The sequence below is a fragment of the Sphaeramia orbicularis genome, chromosome 5 (genome assembly GCF_902148855.1).
Source record: "Sphaeramia orbicularis chromosome 5, fSphaOr1.1, whole genome shotgun sequence".
Taxonomy (NCBI): Eukaryota; Metazoa; Chordata; class Actinopteri; order Kurtiformes; family Apogonidae; genus Sphaeramia; species Sphaeramia orbicularis.
Window position 1 is genome coordinate 24,752,546 of NC_043961.1, and position 18,372 is coordinate 24,770,917.

The following is an 18,372-nucleotide window of genomic DNA, read 5'->3' on the forward strand; positions in this document are numbered from 1 at the left end:
TTGTTGGAATAAATAAATTAAAAAAAAACTGAATGCAAATACTCCAGAACAAAAGAAAACACACCATGCTGCGTCTTATAAATTTATTTTCCTATATATTTGGCTTAAAAAGTTGCTTGAAAGTAAACCACAGCTTCAGTTCATACAGTATGCACCTCATAGTACACTTCTGGATAATGAAAAATAAGAAAAAGATAAATAAATACAATTCATTGTAGTATATGTATATTTAAAAAAAACAGTCCTGGGTTAAACCAGACATGTAAATTCTCATCCTGGTTTGTTTACATGTATCTAGAGTAAAAGTCAGTGATCCGTCTCCTGACTCATGTAGTGTACAAACATTTCTAAACTCGGAAAAAGGCAGTACCTATAAGAAAGACAATCAGAAATGTGCTTTTAAAACGGATTAATGATTATGTTCTTTAAATATTGCAATACTGATCGAGCAAACCCAGGAAACACCAGGAAGTCTGATCTCAAACCACTTGGAAAACAACCCCAAACATTCTTAAACCACATTTGGTCGCTTCCAACTCGTAGCCATAAAAAAAAAACATTGATACACTGCAGCCATTTTCTCTTGTCAGCAGCATGCAGATAAACCTTTTTAATCTCCACTGAACAAAGGGTAAGAGGTTTGTTTTGCTGTAGGTGCCTGGACTTTATTCAGTCGTGCTTAAATTGGTCCACTGGAAATGTACTAATCAGTCCTAAAAGTATTCCGTAGAAGTTGATCATTAGTTGGCAATTGCAGTATTTAGGCGTCACTCAAATGAGGGCATCTGATACAGCGCAAAGTCTATTTCTATATAAATATGTTTGGTCCATGTTTTGATATGAAACATGTGACAGTGTTACTCGTGCAGGCGAATATTTAGGAATGTCTACGCTACTGATGCATACAACAACTAAACATTAGAACAAAAGGAAATTTGAGTAAAAGGCGTGTTTGTGTAGTTGAGTTAAATAGTCATGGTCAGTATTACAGCACTGAGATGAAATGTGTTCAAGCATTTAATGACTTAACTTGGCTCTATATTTGAGTGTGTTGCATCAACAGACAGCTGGTTCTTTATGTTCCTGTTAATTCAGTGTCTCATAAACAGGCACTATTGAATAAAAAATTCCAATGTGCTGGGAAAAAAAAAAAAAAATCTATCAAATGCCTTCCGAGTGCATGACAGAGGACAGACATTGACAGTATGTGTGCTTCTGTAAATGTTGTAGTGGATAAGTGGGTATGTGTCTACAGTAGTGCGTCCAAGTCCAGCTCTGGCAGAGGCTCTTTCCAAAAGGAGAAACTGCTGAACTCAGGACAGTCAAAAGCAGACGACGCGCTGCCTTCCACACAGAGCTCAGGAAAGAAATGCTCCACCACCTCACTGAGATTGTTGTACCTGCAAAACACAAATGACTCCACTTAATTCACATGCGCTATGTACAGACTGCAGGCAAATGTGGCCCAAATTTGATTTTTTTGCCCATATGTGACCTGTATCCGGTCTGTTACAGACAGTTTGAACAGCACAAATCCGATTTTTTTCAAATCCGACCCACTTTCATACAGTCACGGAAACAATCATTAGACCATCAAAAGTCATCAAAAACAATGGTTATGCAATCAAGTACTAACTCCTGTGTGTATCATGTGACTAAAACAGACGGAAAAGAAAACATGGAATGCCTAAAAGCACTGTTTTTGGCAGTACAATCCCATAGCTATTAAGAACATAATTGATTTTGGTTATTATCAAGAAAACCATGGGAAATGGCTAGATATCAGCTCTGAAATCAAACCCTTATGAGCTGTTTTTGTTGTTATCATTATACAGTATTTGTCCAAACAAATGTACCATTAGTGGTACCAGGCATTAAAATGAACAAGAAAATGAAGAAAATAAGGGTGGTCTAATAGTTTTTTCCGTGGCTGTATGTGGTCCGAAATCTGATACATATTTCAGGGTTCTTACAAATTTTTCAAGGTAAAATTCAAGCACTTCTTCAATCAATTTTAACAGTCATTTTAAAAATTTTGCAGCACAACACCTTATCACTGGAATCAAATACATATGTACAGGAATACATATACTTGTGACTATTTTTTTCACTGTTTATCACAATGATGTACCTTGTATTATGTTATAAACGTATATAAAATGATGTTTCATAATAACAAAAAGTTTAGAAATTAAAGGAGAAGACACAGTTTTATTCAAAAAAAGGAAAGCCACTTGGCGTTCTTCAGGCACACTCACACCGACAAAGATTAAGATAAAAATTTACCTGGAGTCGACCAGAGAGCACCCGCTAAATTTCTTTTTTGACAGTTTTATTTTTCAAAATGTATCACCTCTCTGCAAGTAGCTTTGGTTATTATTGCAAGCACTTTCAAGCACTTCAACAAAAATTCAAGCACTTTTCAGACCTGGAAAATGCATTGAAATTCAAGCACTTTCAAGGATTTCAGCACCCGTACAAACCCTGGTGTCTGATATTTTGCAGTGTGACTTCAGTCTGAATGGCCAGGTCGCATTTATCCAACCTTTACATCACTGAAATGTGACAAATGTCACAATTCTGCATCCCCAGAGGAGCGGCAGGAAAAACATATTTACTTCCATAAACACAGTGTGTGGCTGCGTGGTCATGTATTACGTCAGGACCTCTTTTGTGAATGTGGATCACTTCAGGGTCACATTCAGTTCATACTCAAAACTGATAGAAATCACATTTAATGTGTAACATGAACGAGCACACAAAAAAATTGGATTTCACCAAAAAATTCCAATTGTGCATTAGGACCTGCTGTCTGAACACAGCATTAGTGTCCAAACATGCACTCAGCAATAGTGAGTTTTCTGTAATATCATCTTCCCTTTGTTAAAAACATCCTAAAATTGTGTAAACATCACTTTTATATTTTCACATGAACACATTCAGTCTGAGATTTTTGTTACCACCTCTGGGGAAACCTGAAACTTTAAAAGCACAAACACTGGGCCTGCAAAAGAGGAAAATGTTTTTCTGTTCTTCCTCTTTGTATTTTATTTCACACTTACGAGGACTTGTTCCCTTTAGTCTTCTCCTGAAAGAGCTCTCCTTTTGGGTTGACAGTAAATACCCTGGTATCAGGAACACCAACCTGTTTATAGGCATATGCATCCTGCAAAACAAAGGAAACCATTACATACATAAAGCTTGATTTGAAACCATCTACGTCAGTGTTTTTCAACCTTGGGATCGCCTGAAATTTCTAGTAATTGATAAAAATAAAAACTTACTAATAAAAAAAATATGGTGAGTTGAGCGAGACAATCCCAATCCATAAAAGACACGACAAACTCTGAAGCTGAAACTGAAGCACTGTGGTACTGTTTATCTTTCAAATGTTCATTGTGGTCAGTTTCAGATGCTGCAGCTCTTTCATAATTCATAGTTTGAGTTATTGTTTGTTCAGTATTAATTCGCAGCCTTGTAAATACAAGCTGGACTGACTGTACATATCCTGACCAAGGAAAATAAAATTCTCACCTGGCTTTTCTGCCTCTGTCCATAATAATATACATAACATAGCCTAAATGTCATCTAAAATTTACGTTTTTTTGCAACATAGTATAGCAAACTATTACATCATCAAAAACAAATTAATTTTAGCAAAAAAAAAAAAAAAAAAAGAATCTGTTTTGAATGTCTGGGGTCACCAGAAATTTGTGATGTTAAAATGGGGTCATGAGCTACTGATCTACACACGAGTCATTGTACATTTTCATAAACCTTTCACCACTGTTGAGTTTTAATGCACGTGCACTTACTTCCTCATTTCTCACGCTCTGTGCTGCAGAATGTGAGTCTTATGTGTGGTATGATTGTGTACAAACCCGAGTCTGTGGCCAACGTCTGCATCTAAAAACTAAATTGAATTTATTGTAGAATCACTGTTTCTTACATTGGTCCTGTTGCCAAAGGCTGCGTAGAAGGGCTGCCTCTGAGGGTTGAACAGGTCTCTGATGTCACTAAGACAGGCAACTTTAAACACCTCCGGCTTCTTCTCAATCACCTCTCTGCACAGGTTAGAACAGACATGTCATGGTTAAAAATAGGCATCCAATCAACTGTTTGTAGCTTTACATCTCTATTAGTATTTAATATGATGTAACTAGCAGGATGTGAGTGTTTTGTGTCTTGACTTTCACATTGTTCCTCCATCAAACTATTCAGAGCTCAAATTAAAAGACCTTAAAAGTAGATGAGACTTGATGGTATCCATAGAAACCACAACATTCAGTTAACTAGTGTGAACAGGACAAATCTCTAACAGAAATACATGTTTGGTAGGATGTCATCTGCACTTCTTACCTGTGTAGTGCTGAAAAGAGGCTGCTGGGAGCCAGTAGTACTGGACCTTTAGGGAGGACAATGCCTTTGTCATTGACCCACTGCAGGTAGCCCTTAGTGATGGCAGCCATTCCTATTGCTCGGGCTGAACAGTACAGGAACTTATAGCCATTTCTGCAAATAAAGGAACAAAGACATGAGCAGTTACTTACAACAATGCACATCAAATACAAGCCGGTCAGTTGTCATTTAACCCAGTGACAAAACTAGCTTGAAAACACAGGACACTGGGAAGTGCGCACAACAAAGAGAAAAGTCAAAGCTGATTTATCAAGTCCCATCAGCAAAGTTAATACCAATATAAATCACCAGAAGGAGATACGTCAGACGAGATATGTCACCTGTTCTTTTGATATTATCAGTGTAAAGATCAGCAGAAGAAAACTGTATTTAAAAAAAAAAAGCAAGTGATGAGATAAAAAGATAAAAAAGGAAGTTTTTCCTCGCCACTGTCACCAAGTGTTTGCTCCAGGAAGATTCTGTTAGGTTTTGTAAATTGACTTGACAGTCTGGTTTTGACCAGCTCTATATGTTAAGTATCATGAGATAACTTTTGTTGTGATTTGGCACTATATAAATGAAATTTGATTGATGGATTGATTAAAAAAAAAATGAAACTGTTATGTTTCCTTTCTATTATTCTGTAAAAGACAAAATATGACAAAAGGGGACTTTCACATACTGGTGTATTCTGTGGTAAAGTTTGGCAATGCCTTGGTGTGTCCAGTCTTTTCCAAACTGAGGGAGAATATGACCCAGAGCATCAGACCTGCAGGTGAGAAAAAAACAATAGAAAGGCGACTCAGTAATACTCTAATGACATACACAAAAGTATCCACAGGTCATAGTCTGTTGTTTCATTCAGCTTATAAAGAAGTTATTTACTTTGTAATGGTGCCATCGATGTCTGATATGATGACTCGGTCGTCCCAGTTCCACAGGTAGATGGCAGCCTCACAGCGACACGTGCCTTGGTATTGAGTTGTAACACTGAACACCACCTTGTTTGCACCTTCACGCAGATTTAGATGCTCCTGGTGTTGGAGGAGGAAAAAGTTTGTTACCAGTAGAATAAACTGAATCACAAGGAAGATAGACACTTTTTAATAAACAATTAATATGCATGGATCTCATACTATCTGTTTAGAAGTCAGACGAAGTGATTTGCGGTATATCTGGCTGATACACTGAGCAGCATTCAGGGTGTCTGTCGATAAGCTGGACGGTAGAACAGCGTGTCGGCCAAGCCCCGCTGCTTCGTCACTGTCGATGTCATCCAAAGTGGCCCTAATAAAAAACAAACACAAGCATGAATATATTACCCCTCTCAGTCATGACTGAGAGAACTTCTTTTCATGCTAGCTTCTTTTCCAGGTAGTGGTAAACAAACACTCATTCAGAATCAGATCAGTTTATTGTCATTCAGGCCAATGACATCAGGGATGCACTGAAGAACGAAATGACGATGCAGGGTCAACAATAAAAACACATATACTTAAAAAAAACACCTGAGATAAAATAAGTTATAAAATACTGGTGAGGTAGTGCAGTGAGTGAATAAATACATTAAACGGGAGAAAAAAATAGGTATATATTCAATAAGATATTAAATATATTAATTAGATATGTTTCAGAAAAAGGCTTTGCCACCCTCTAGTGGCTACAACATAAATTACATATGGCAAGTCTGAATTGATGCATAGCCCGATTGCATATTTTATTTCATTTAAATATTAAAGCTTTATTAAAAACTGCCAGTTTTGTCCAGGTTTATTAATTTTACTAAAGGCTTAGTTTTCTTCCTTTTCTCTACTGCTTATGCCTGGACAGAGGGTATCAAAATGTACTGCAACTTGGAGTAGCAAGAAGGACACTTACTTCACTGTGGGCCGAACACTGGTCAGCTGCTCCTCTTGCTCCTCCTTTGAGTGCCTCTGATGAAAACATGGAGATCATATTATGAGAAACACACATTCTAACCAAAAGTAATGTCCAGTAGGGGTGTAATGTTACAGAAAAATTTCAGTTTGGTACGTTTTCGATATAGGGGTCTTAGGTTCAATACATTTTCGATACGTTTTCAATACAGTGAAGGAAACCAGTGAAAGGAGGGGTATGGGGGGTATGGTTGGGGTACGCTCCATGGGACAAGACATTTCTACAAAATATTATTCAGTCATTTGTGCATTAACAGGTACCCCACATGTTATGTATTTTTGTGTTTTTGAATGTTCAATGTTCATTTATGGTAAATGCTGTAATTTACTGAGTGTTTATGAATGCCTCACAGTATTCCCTGAGGTGCTGTGAACATGACCTTACAATAACACCGCAGCAGAGGCACAGTAAAGGAGAAGAGGAGCAGGTTCACTTAATTTTGCCAACTTGATTTAAAAAATAAAACCCTTTTTGCTATAAAGCAGGGGTATCAAACATGCGGCCCGGGGGCAAAAACCGGCCCGCCAAAGGGTCCAATCCGGCCCGCGGGATGAATTAGTGAAATGCAAAAATTACACTGAAGACATTAATAATCAAGGATGTCAAAATAAAGGTCAGTTTGACCTGAAGTGAATACTATCATAATAAACTACACATCATGAAAACCAGAAATTTTTCTTCGTTTTTGTGTAGAAAAACGCAAAATTACACAATGTTTATATTTACAGACGAATCCTTTACAAAAAATGTGAATAGCCTGAACCAATATGAACAACCTGAAATGTCTTAAGAGAATTAAGTGTAATTGCAGTAATATTCTGTCTGTTAATAAATGTTTTGTGTGTTTGTAGATCCACTGTAAGTTGTAATGAGCATGTGAAAATGAGAAGCTGAGGCCAAATAACGGCATTAATAGTTAAAATTGCACTTTTTTTCTTAAACTTCATTTTGTTCATGGTTGTTCATGTTTTTTGTCTTTTTTTAAAAGGATAGTTTGTAGATGTAAACATTCTGATAATAGAATTTCACTCTAAAACATAGTAGTTAGTCATACAAATTTTGGAATTTATATTGTTTCTTTATTATTGTTATTATTTTAATGATCTGGCCTACTTCAGGTCATATTGAGCTGTGTGTGGCCCCTGAACTGACATGAGTTTGACACCCCTGCTATAAAGGAACAAAACTGCAACATATTGAAAATAAAACTTCATATGCTTTGAACATCTGACCCAGCTTCTGTGCCTCTGTTATACTGTCTGTTGTCATGTTTTGTTTTTTTTTGCAGTGGCGCTGAGAATTTGTTGCTGCTGAAAGTATATAGAGGAAACCCTGCACATGGGTTCTACTCGTGTCCACCCTGCTTCCCGAGTGTTTGCGTTCTTCTCATAGCCTACATGTATTCGTTCGGTACACCTCCGTATTGTATCGAAGGCCCTGAACCAAAAGAGTTCGGTACAAACGAGTGCACCATTACACCCCTACTGTCCAGAAGTCACTTGGTAATGAGCCTATCTAATAACATGAACCTTGTGTGATAAATTCTGCCGATACAGTAATAGACTGTCTTGACACCTGTTAATTACAGATACTAACATTTCACTCTGCTGTCACACTAAAACAGAAATCATTACATATCTACCCTGCTGTTGTCCATATCTCGTCGCCTAAAAGGGAACCACCAGCGTCCAGACTTTTTTGGCATCTTATCCCTCATCAGCCGCTCCACTGTGTTCTAAATGACAGCAAACAGAAGGCAGCCAGTGTGTTAGTCTTATCATCATAATGACCAACCAAATAAGATCCTTTTTATGTTGAGGCAATAAAAAAACGAACAAACAAAAAAAAAAACCATACCTTTGGCAGATTCTTCTGAAAAGCTGTCATTGACAAAACCATTGGAGCAGCTACTGCCCAGTTATAATAGCTGTGAACGACCAAACCAAATGATTAGAAGATGCTGATAATTTTTAAATATAAATAAATACTGATGATACTTAAAACTGACTTGGAGTTGATGCAGATGACGAGGTTCGGATCCTCAATGATTCCTGGATTGTTGGTAAATTCCTGATACGTCACCATGTGCTCCATAAACTTCTCTGGATAAAGAAGCAAAGATAAATGTAAACTAGTTAAAAGGGGTCACATTTTGCTAAACCCACTTTTATTAGTCTTTGGTGCATTTGTGTATTTGGACCCTAATAGTTCAAAAAGTTTGAATTTGAACCCACCAGGTGCTGCAAAGCTATCTTTATATTCATGCCGGCAAAAATCGAGTGGATTTCTACAACCTGTTTTAATTTCTTCTTAATTTGTTACATCTGTGACTAGTTACGTCACAACATTTGCACATATCAGGACAAGACTTCAGACAAACATTTCTCAGAGTACGCCATAATTGTTTGTCAGCAGCAGCGGTTGTAGTCCATACTGAAAATATGTCCAAACTTTGAGCCAATTACCTAAAAATGTTCAGTTGTTGGCTGTACTAACGAACACAAGTGGCTGAACGGGACAGAGCAGCACAGTCAACAAGGCGGGGCATGATGTGGCTCATTTGCATTTAAAGGGCCAGTGCTTAAAATGACCTTTCTGGTGTCATTACTCAGAAATAGAGTTGAAGATGGACCTGTGGAGTTGAATTAATGAAGAATTCAAACCCAAGCATAGCATTTACAGTTTATGTAGACCACAGGGGAATGTTTCAAAATGCATAATTCCATTTAAAAAAAAGTAAAATATCACTCCTTTAAGTGAAAGTCCACATCCACTCAGTGAAGTCCTGTTACTCACCACAGACAAACACGTCCCCACGTACCTTTGGTGATGTGGCTGGTGTCACCTTCTGCTCCGCAAAGGGACATGCTCACATCCATACTGTACGACATGGAATCTGACAGGTACTCAGTACCGCTATCGATGTTCCCGCTGCCCACGGACTGAGGTGACTGGCTCCCGGACACAGAGCCCTGCTCTGCCCCCTGTTGAGATGCTCCCTCTGTCTCACTGCAAGAGACAGAAGACAGTGGGAGTCCTTTCATTTCATCCCATCAAAAGACAACTGTACTACTCCATGACTATTGTACAAAGGAGCCATTTTAGCAGAACCCAGTTTTGACATTGACATTATAAGTGATATTAAATTCACATATGTGACAGACAGAGTCCGATCCACCCCAGTGGACCATTATAAGACTTTAATTTGAATTATGACATAAAATCAGAGGTGTCAAAAGTATTCACATTCATTACTCGGATAGAATTATATAGATACTAGGGTTTAAAAAGACTTCTGTAGAAGTTGAAGTATCAACTCAAGCTTTTTATTCAAGTAAAAGTGTAAAAGTATTGGTTTCAAAACTACTTAAAGTATAAAAGTAAATGTAAGAAAAAAAAATGCCATTAGGACAAAAGCTTAGGCCGTGTCACAGGGGCCTGTAATGCACTACCCCACCTCCCCATAAAAGGCCATAATGACTATAATGTTATACTAAATTGTTAATGTTGAAACATTTGGGATGCACTAGGCTACCTGTTTCAGCCGCATATATGCCCACTGAAAATGAACGCATTTTAGTCCAGCACAAATGTATTAAAGAACCATATATGTGTACTACTGAGCACTATTATGTGTTTCATGGAGCGGAAGATATGATGACTAGTTGCCTATAAGTATTGTAATGGTGCAAAAAGTCATCGCATACAAACCGATATATGTTTATACTTCTCATTCAACCACAATCAAATTCACTCTATCCTGATGGCCTGATTTGTCTGGATAGTCTTTTTTATTTGAACGATGACAAGCCGACATGAAAACAAGCCAAAGTGAAATAGGGGTAATGAGGCTATTTTTAAAATGTAAGGAGTAGAAAGTACAGATAATTGCGTGAAAATGTAAGTAGAAGTAAAAAGTCGGCTGAAAAATAATTGCTCCAGTAAAGTACCGATAACCAAAATTTCTACTTAAGTAAAGTAACAAAGTATTTGTATTTCATTACTTGACACCTCTGCATAAAATACACATCTAGTGTCTGCAAATTTAAAGAATAATTTTACAAGTCAAGAAGTAAGTTTCTTCTATCATACTGTGAAAAATGACACACCCAAGAGTCAGTTAAGTGGCGTCATTCTTGTCACACTGGTCCATTCTCAATACTTTTTCCACATGTCGATGATGTTTATGGGCAAGACACTGAACAGCCATGCATATTTTTCCTGACATGAGGTCCAACTGGAAAGGGTGGGTCTTTGTGTCTCCGTGGAGATTTTATCCGTTAAACCCAAGTCATTAATATTGTATTTGGTGAAAGATATCAAATAAGTGTCTTTTACCTCTTGGGGAAGTAGAGCGCAGCTACCTCAGGGTCCAGTGAAGTCAGATCATCCAAGTAAATATCGGTTGGCCCCAGATGGTGATTACGTTTTCCTGAACAGAACGACACATGGAAACAACTTTTCAGCACTGACATAAAGTGACAAAGAATATGTCTGAGTTGACTAGAGAAGTACGCCACCTTTCTTTTTGTCTTGTTGCTCCATTTTGACGGACGACTCAGAGGAGCTGGATAACCCCTCTGCAGTCGCCCAGGTGGCTCTGGTGTCTCTTGTGTCACCTTTTACTCCATCTATGACTCTTTGTGTTCCATTCTCCTCCCCTCCATCAGTGCATGGCTCTATCCCACTGTCCTCCTCACTGAAAGGGACACTTCTGGTGGAACCCTGCTCACTTTGTGGATTGATTAAATCTGTGGTTTTGTTATCCGAGACACCTCCTTTGACTGTAGAATTTTTATCCTCTATAATGAAGGGTGACTTGGTCTCACTGGCAAGATTATTTGTGCTCAATGGACTTGTAGCAGTGCTTACATTCTCAGTACTGCCTGTGGTTGCTTTGCTATTAAGGCCATCTGTGTCATTATTAGGAATGGGTGAAAAGGAAGAGGAATCTTTGCTCTCTTCCTGCTCCAGTGTGTTTTCAAGTTTTGAATTCATAGCAGTCTTCAGAGATGATGCAGAGAGGTTATTATTAGAGTTAAAGCAGTCAATGTGTGTGTCTTTGTCTGTTGATAAAGGTGTCAATTGCATAGAGTAGCTACTTAGGTCCAAAGAGCGAGTCCTGGGCTGCGGTCTAACCATTGTTACACTACCCACTCTGCCACAGCTGATTACAGGTTCAAAACCCATGTCAAAGGAGTCTTGTCTCTCAATGGTGCGGAAATGAGAACTGCCTGAAGGGGAGATGAGCTGTAGGTCCACTGGTGTCCTTTCTGATTGGCATGGCTGTGAAGAGGAGGAAAGAGACTATTACAACTAAAATAGTGCAAAAAAAACCCAGCATTGCCACAACATGGGCTCATCCACATTTCTGTGTTTGGTTTTTGTCCTACCATGGGAAAACTTCCCCAGTTCCACTGCATCTGTGGCCCAGAAGACTCCTGAGGTTTCACCACGAGTTCAGAGTCGCTTTTAGGAGAGGACGGCCGACTGAAGAACACACTGATGACAAAACGGAAGATAAAGACATTTGGATAAATACATGGATTAAGCTGTCAGCAGTCACTCTATATAAGGGAGTTAAATTGCTCATTATAAGCAAATAAAAGACAAAGATCATTTAATGTGAAAATGCACCTCTCTCTTTCTGTTGGTGACTGCTCTCCATCTGAGTGTGGATGTGTCTGCATGGCCCCAGGCTCCTCAATTGGCTCCTCAGATAGTGAGTAGTACACTGATTTACTATAACACACACACAGAAAACATTTTAACTATGGTGTTGACATTTTCATGCGACATAAAAATACAAAAGTCTAACTTGAGTTAACTACTGCAACCTGCTCTATCTTTTAGTCACATTCAGTTCACTGTTGCATTCTGGGATTTTTGTCTGTGCAGATATATTATAGAGGATACATTAAAAAGCAATCTTAAGGAATCCCCAGTAGTATCAGACATTAAATCAGTACCTGAGTTGCAAAGATGCAGTTGACTCATCTTTAACAGGACTCTCCTGTCCTGCCTGATCGCTCTCTCTCTCCCATTCTTTCTCTCGTTCTCTCTCGTCTGATGATGAGCTGGCTTCTTCTCTCAGGTGTGTATCAGAACGTATGCGTTTACGGCGCCGTTTTTTCCTGCGGGTGCTTCCCCCTGAGGAGGATGGTCCCTCAGGGGTCTCTTGTATCTCCTCAGGGACCTCCAGAGGGATCGGAGAGGTGCACAGATGAGCCGGGACTTGGGTCTGAGGGGGATTGAAAACAGACTAAAGTGATGAAGACCAGACAATAAACCATAAATGGAAATGTTAAGAAGATGTCGTGATCATCTCACCTCCTTATCTTCATTTTCCTCCACAAAAAATGCTTCTCCGTTGTCCCCGAGTTTCATATGTAGGTCAACTGCTTCTCCATTTATTTCAATATCCACCTTAAATCACAATGATTTCACATATCAGAGATTGACCAATGGCAAAAGGGTAACTGATATGTAACACTGAAAATAAAATAATCAAAAAGACAGATGAAAATGCTTACCACTTTCTCCTTGGAGCGGAGTACACCCAGCTTTCCGAAGCGAACGTGAAAGGGTGAACACTGAAACGACCCATCAGGTTGCCGCACGACAATGACATCAATCCCTCCGGTGAGAGTGGCCGGGTTAAGGCCACGGTACAGCTCCTTTACAGTCACAAACACGGTCTCTGCCAACTGGCCCACAATATTCATGGTTTGGGACTGGAAAGGCACAAAACAGGAAGTGAAAGCAGTGAGCCCCAGTTGCAGACAGAAAGTGTTGAGAATCAGTATTTTCTGTGGTCTGCAGTCTGACCGTTTAACGAGAGCTGCAATATTTTGCAATAGCTTGAGGTTTTAGGCCAAAGGTTTTTTAGCCTGCTTTCAAAACAAAGAGCCACCGCACACTCATACTTCTACTGTTTTGACAAAACAATTCTGACCTTCGGCAACATACTTAGAAAACGAATAATAGACTGAACTTCAGCCACTGGGTAGTAAAAAAAAAGAAAAGAAAGAAAAACACAGACATCTAGAGTGCATAAAAAACTACACACATTTGGGGGAATTTTCAAAGTAAGTCATAAGGTCAAGAATGGACATACCATTCTTGACCGGAGGTCTCTCGGCAGACCAGGACATGTCCAACACCATCAGGAGTTAATCTTAAGATTAACTCTTCAACAGACTACTGAAAACCTCAGGCTTCCCTACATTAACACTGCAAGAACTTCAGCTACTTTAGATGGTTTTACATCTGTTGATCTGATGACTTTCATCTTCAAAGAATTATTACACTAACCTCTTAACCATGAGGTTCAAATTTGGGGGGTGAGAGCTTTCTTTTTGCAACAAAGTGAAGCCACAACTTACAAAGCCAACACTTGAGATATCATTTCAGCTGTCAATTAGAAAATGTTTAACCTAATGTTTGAACAAATAATAAGAATAACATCTCCTTTTAGGCTTACAAAACTTAGTGAAAGAAACCAAAGTGAATGAGAGCTGGTGCGAAAAACATGATTTCACACACACACCTACTAAATCTGTTGAATGCGTCTGTAGAGTCATGTCCACATCTGATGTCTTACCCACAGAGAAGGATGCAGATGTCCCTTCCTAATCAGGCTGTGTTCTCTTGACCTCCCTTCTGCCATACAGCACCTCTATGAGATCTGTTCCCACCACAGACACTGCCTCAAGAATCCAGAATCTTCAGCTCCATTTCCACCAGACCAGCCTGTCTCCTTCATTTCCCACAATGCTTGACCACTGAAGCCTGAGCCACTTAACCCCCTGCCATTTCACTGGATCTAAAGTTCCTTTTTCCAGTTTCGTTAAATGAGATATAGACAAATGTTTTGGGTTTTTTTTGATGAGAAATTACCCTGCTTTCCTAAGATAAATCAGACTTTTCCTCTGTCATCTGGGATGGCAGCGCTCTAATCTACTCTGAGCCAGGACGCTAAACATGGCAATCTATGAGAGAATCCTAGTATATTCAGTCACCCACTGATGCTTCCTCTATCTCACACAATTTCACAAGCACACACTACACATACACACCATCCTGTCACACCGAATTCATACTTCCCCACTTGCGCTGCACATGACAGCCAGACCAGCAGTTTTTGAAAGGCTTGGACAGGCTATTCAAACACGCTTGGCATAAAAACGCACACACACAAACCGATCGACCAGACAGTTTCTGGGCTTGACCACAGCTCTCTGGACCATCAAAGATGAGGGGAATATCCAGCGGCTATTCTCTGCCAACACTGGAAAATCCTTCATGGGCCTACCAAACCTAAGAGGAAGTCAGGCAAATAATTCACTAATTTCGATGGATTTCATCACAACCAAAGGAAGGAGACATGACAAGGTAGGTGAAAAAATACTTAAAATTCATTAGTTGAAGTCCCTAATCAGTTTTTCTGTTTGAATCTTGCTCTGGCATATCATGTAACTGATGGCAAATGTACAATAAAGTGGATAGCTTTTAGACCCATTCAAGCTTTTCTAATTGTATTTCATTTATACTGAAACTATGAGGCCAGCTGTATGTAAGAAGCAGAAAGAACAAAAGCCTGCAGTGCACAATGGTAGTAAAATGTAGGTCAAAAGTGGGACGAAGGGTTAGTAATGATGCACAAAGGACGAACGGTCTGAACCAACATTTTTTGCAGTCTTTAACATATTGAATGCATTCCTGTAACTACTCCAGTAATATAAATGGCTTTATACCACGCCTGAGTGCCAGTTAATTCATTTCTGCTGATGACGCTGACACAAAGGCTGCAACTAATCATTATTTTTCACAGAATGATCTGACAATCTTAAACTAATCAACCAAACATTTATGTGAGAGAAAAATTATGCAATTAAAAATAATGTAATGCATAGAAAACAGCAAATCATTGATCAAAACTAGTGCTGCTTAGATTCTACCTGATTAATGGCTAACACATTCAGTTCAATCATTCATCACTTCTAAACTGCATGTAATGTGAGATGGCTATTTCAGTCTCAATGCAGTAAAATGTGTGGTGTGAAATAAAATCCTGGATACAGAGGTTTTATGTTTCTTTAGTGGATGTGATTCAGCATATCTGCCATCTTCTCTTAACTATTACCTCATGAAGCTGTAAACTTCATATCAGACTACATGATTGCATCACATTAGTCACCACAAATGACTCAGAAAGGAAAAAAGGGTGGGAAAGTCAGTCCCTAGGGGTAAAAGGTAAAGACAAATCCACCTCTTCAGCTACAGAGTACTGTTGTTATTTAATCAAGGCCGATCCTTCAGTAAATATTCGGAAAAAGAATACAGGACAGTTAAAGGTGTGTGTTAACAGACACAACTACTACTCCAGCTGAAGTTACCGATGTGGTGCCACATATTACAACTTCCGCAACGGCTTTACGCACAGTGTGAGGCGCAATTAATCACAAAACTTAAATTCTAAACAAAGCATTCCCAAGTGAAGAAGTATTATATCTAAAACAGCATAAAAAGCGTATTCTAGAAATGAAAACCTTTCAGACTTTGTGTTTTCTTGGACTCTTCTGATAAAGTATAACGTTAACAGTGATGAACATCTACGTCTAGCTATAGACTCACAGCACCAGTCTCCGTAAAAGTCACTTTTAACCACCGTATATCTACTAACTTTAGCCAGTTAACATCTTAGGTTGATGTTAAATACTTTACAGAGAGTTTTTTCCTTCTTCTTTTGTGTAAATGAACGTCGGGAGTAAAGACACTTACCTTTCGTGCTGTTTTTCAGACTGACAAAATATCCATCCCTGACGCTTCCTAGTGTACTGCGGCTGCGCAAGAAACATGTCCATCACTCTATTAACCAATGGTAAATGCGTAATGGCAAAATGACCCGCCTCCAAAGTGAAATAGTAAACAAAGCAAGAAGTGATGCATTAATCCTTGAACGTTTTGATCCAACTACTACTACTACTACTACTACTACTACTACTAGAACTTCTACTACTACTGCTACTACTACTACTGCTACTGCTACTACAACTTCTACTACTACTACTACTACTACTACTACTACTACTACTACAACTTCTACTACTACCACTACTACTACTACTACTACTACAACTTCTACTACAACTACTACTACTACTACTACTACTACAACTCCTACTACTACTACTACTACTACTACTACTACAACTTCTACTACAACTACTACTACTACTACTACTACTACTACTACTACAACTTCTACTACAACTACTACTACTACTACTACAACTCCTACTACTACTACTACTACTACTACTACTACAACTTCTACTACTACTACTACTACTACTACTACTACTACTACTACTACTACTACAACTTCTACTACAACTACTACTACTACTACTACAACTACTACTACTACTACTACTACTACTACTACTACTACTACTACAACTTCTACTACAACTACTACTACTACTACTACAACTCCTACTACTACTACTACTACTACTACTACAACTTCTACTACTACTAGTACTACTACTACAACTTCTACTACTACTACTACTACTACTACTACTACTACTACTACTACAACTTCTACTACTACTACTACTACTACTACTACTACAACTTCTACTACAACTACTACTACTACTACTACTACTACTACAACTCCTACTACTACTACTACTACTACTACTACAACTTCTACTACTACTAGTACTACTACTACAACTTCTACTACTACTACTACTACTACTACAACTTCTACTACTACTAGTACTACTACTACAACTTCTACTACTACTACTACTACTACTACTACTACTACTACTACTACTACTACAACTTCTACTACTACTACTACTACTACTACAACTTCTACTACAACTACTACTACTACTACTACTACTACAACTCCTACTACTACTACTACTACTACTACAACTTCTACTACTACTAGTACTACTACTACAACTTCTACTACTACTACTACTACTACTACTACTACTACTACAACTTCTACTACTACTACTACTACTACTACTACTACTACTGCTGCTGCTGCTGCTGCTGCTACTACTACAACTAATAATAATAATAATGGATTTGACATTTCATATGATACAATCTTACAAAAGTTTTGTAATCTTACAAATCTTTTTAGTGTGTGGTTAAAAAGCCTTAAAAAGACCACTGAGTTAAAATAACATCTATGAATGAATACGTTATTTGTTTTAGTTCCATAAATATACAGTACATCTAACTGCATCTCAGAATGTCTATATATAGTCTATGTTAGTGGCCCCAAAATCTTAATTATTCTATCAAATGTTAATTCAATCTTTTGCACCATTGTTTATTTTATACTGCACTATTGTTTTTGTACTGCTGTACCAAAATGACTTTTGCCTCTTTGTACTATTTGGAAGTTTTGATCAATATTACTAATTACTAGCCAAATTCCTTGTATGTGTGGACAAACCAAGCCAATTCTCATTGTAAAATAGGCCATAGTTCATCATGTTCAGAAGGTGACGTCAGAATATTAAAGAAGTTATTTGAAACATTGTGCAAACAGATATTTTGACTGCTATTGTGGTTTTGGGGCACAGTGTGACACAGATGTATGCTACGTATTATAATAACATTATCTCTGCAGGTGACAGGACTGAGACTGCATGAAAACTGAAGTGATAATTGATAGTGGAGAAGACATATAAAATCCTGTGTGTTGACAGAAAAATTCATGTTATAAAACTGTGTGTGTAAGTGAATGTCACATGTGTGTCATTCTGTATTCCTTTTTACTACTTAATATCTAAAAATATAGATTTCTCCATGTTCAGTGTACCAGAGGTTGCAAACAGATCGCAAAGAGGCTTGAATAGATGCATTAGCTGAAGCCCAATGTTGATATACATTGAATAACATCATGGTGGCATACTGTGTTATTGTAGTTGGAGCTTACTCATTTATTTGTGAACTTGCAAGCAATATTCTAAATAACAATAATATGAA

General features: G+C 38.2%; 1 protein-coding gene across 2 annotated transcripts; it reads right to left on the bottom strand.

Moving 5' to 3' along the window:
* Positions 1–69: 69 nt before the first annotated feature.
* LOC115419892 (phosphatidate phosphatase LPIN2) lies at positions 70–16,179 on the bottom strand. 2 transcript variants are annotated; one of them, XM_030134960.1, is made up of 20 exons: positions 13,940–15,474; positions 12,870–13,070; positions 12,667–12,762; positions 12,306–12,577; positions 11,974–12,078; positions 11,730–11,838; positions 10,857–11,622; positions 10,675–10,768; positions 9,158–9,345; positions 8,345–8,438; positions 8,194–8,263; positions 7,979–8,071; positions 6,277–6,332; positions 5,535–5,685; positions 5,284–5,432; positions 5,081–5,167; positions 4,360–4,512; positions 3,950–4,064; positions 3,063–3,166; positions 70–1,400 (listed from the first exon to the last, which is right to left on the bottom strand). In XM_030134960.1, the coding sequence occupies exons 1-20, from the start codon at positions 14,003–14,005 to the stop codon at positions 1,250–1,252; spliced, it is 3,120 nt and encodes a 1,039-aa protein (XP_029990820.1). In that variant the 5' UTR covers positions 14,006–15,474; the 3' UTR covers positions 70–1,249. The 2 variants fall into 2 exon arrangements, with proteins under 2 accessions (XP_029990820.1, XP_029990821.1); XM_030134961.1 differs by lacking the exon at positions 13,940–15,474 and adding an exon at positions 16,120–16,179 and having other exon boundaries at positions 1,250–1,400.
* Between the last annotated feature and the right edge of the window lie 2,193 nt (positions 16,180–18,372).

Excerpts from the sequence above, each read along its gene's own strand:
- LOC115419892 (XM_030134960.1), bottom strand. The coding sequence starts at position 14,005 with ATGGCAGAAGGGAGGTCAAGAGAACACAGCCTGATTAGGAAGGGACAT. Across the intron at positions 13,071-13,939 it reads ATCTGCATCCTTCTCTGTGG|TCCCAAACCATGAATATTGT; the intron begins GTAAGACATCAG and ends GTGCCTTTCCAG. Across the intron at positions 8,072-8,193 it reads TTCAGAAGAATCTGCCAAAG|AACACAGTGGAGCGGCTGAT; the intron begins GTATGGTTTTTT and ends GCTGTCATTTAG.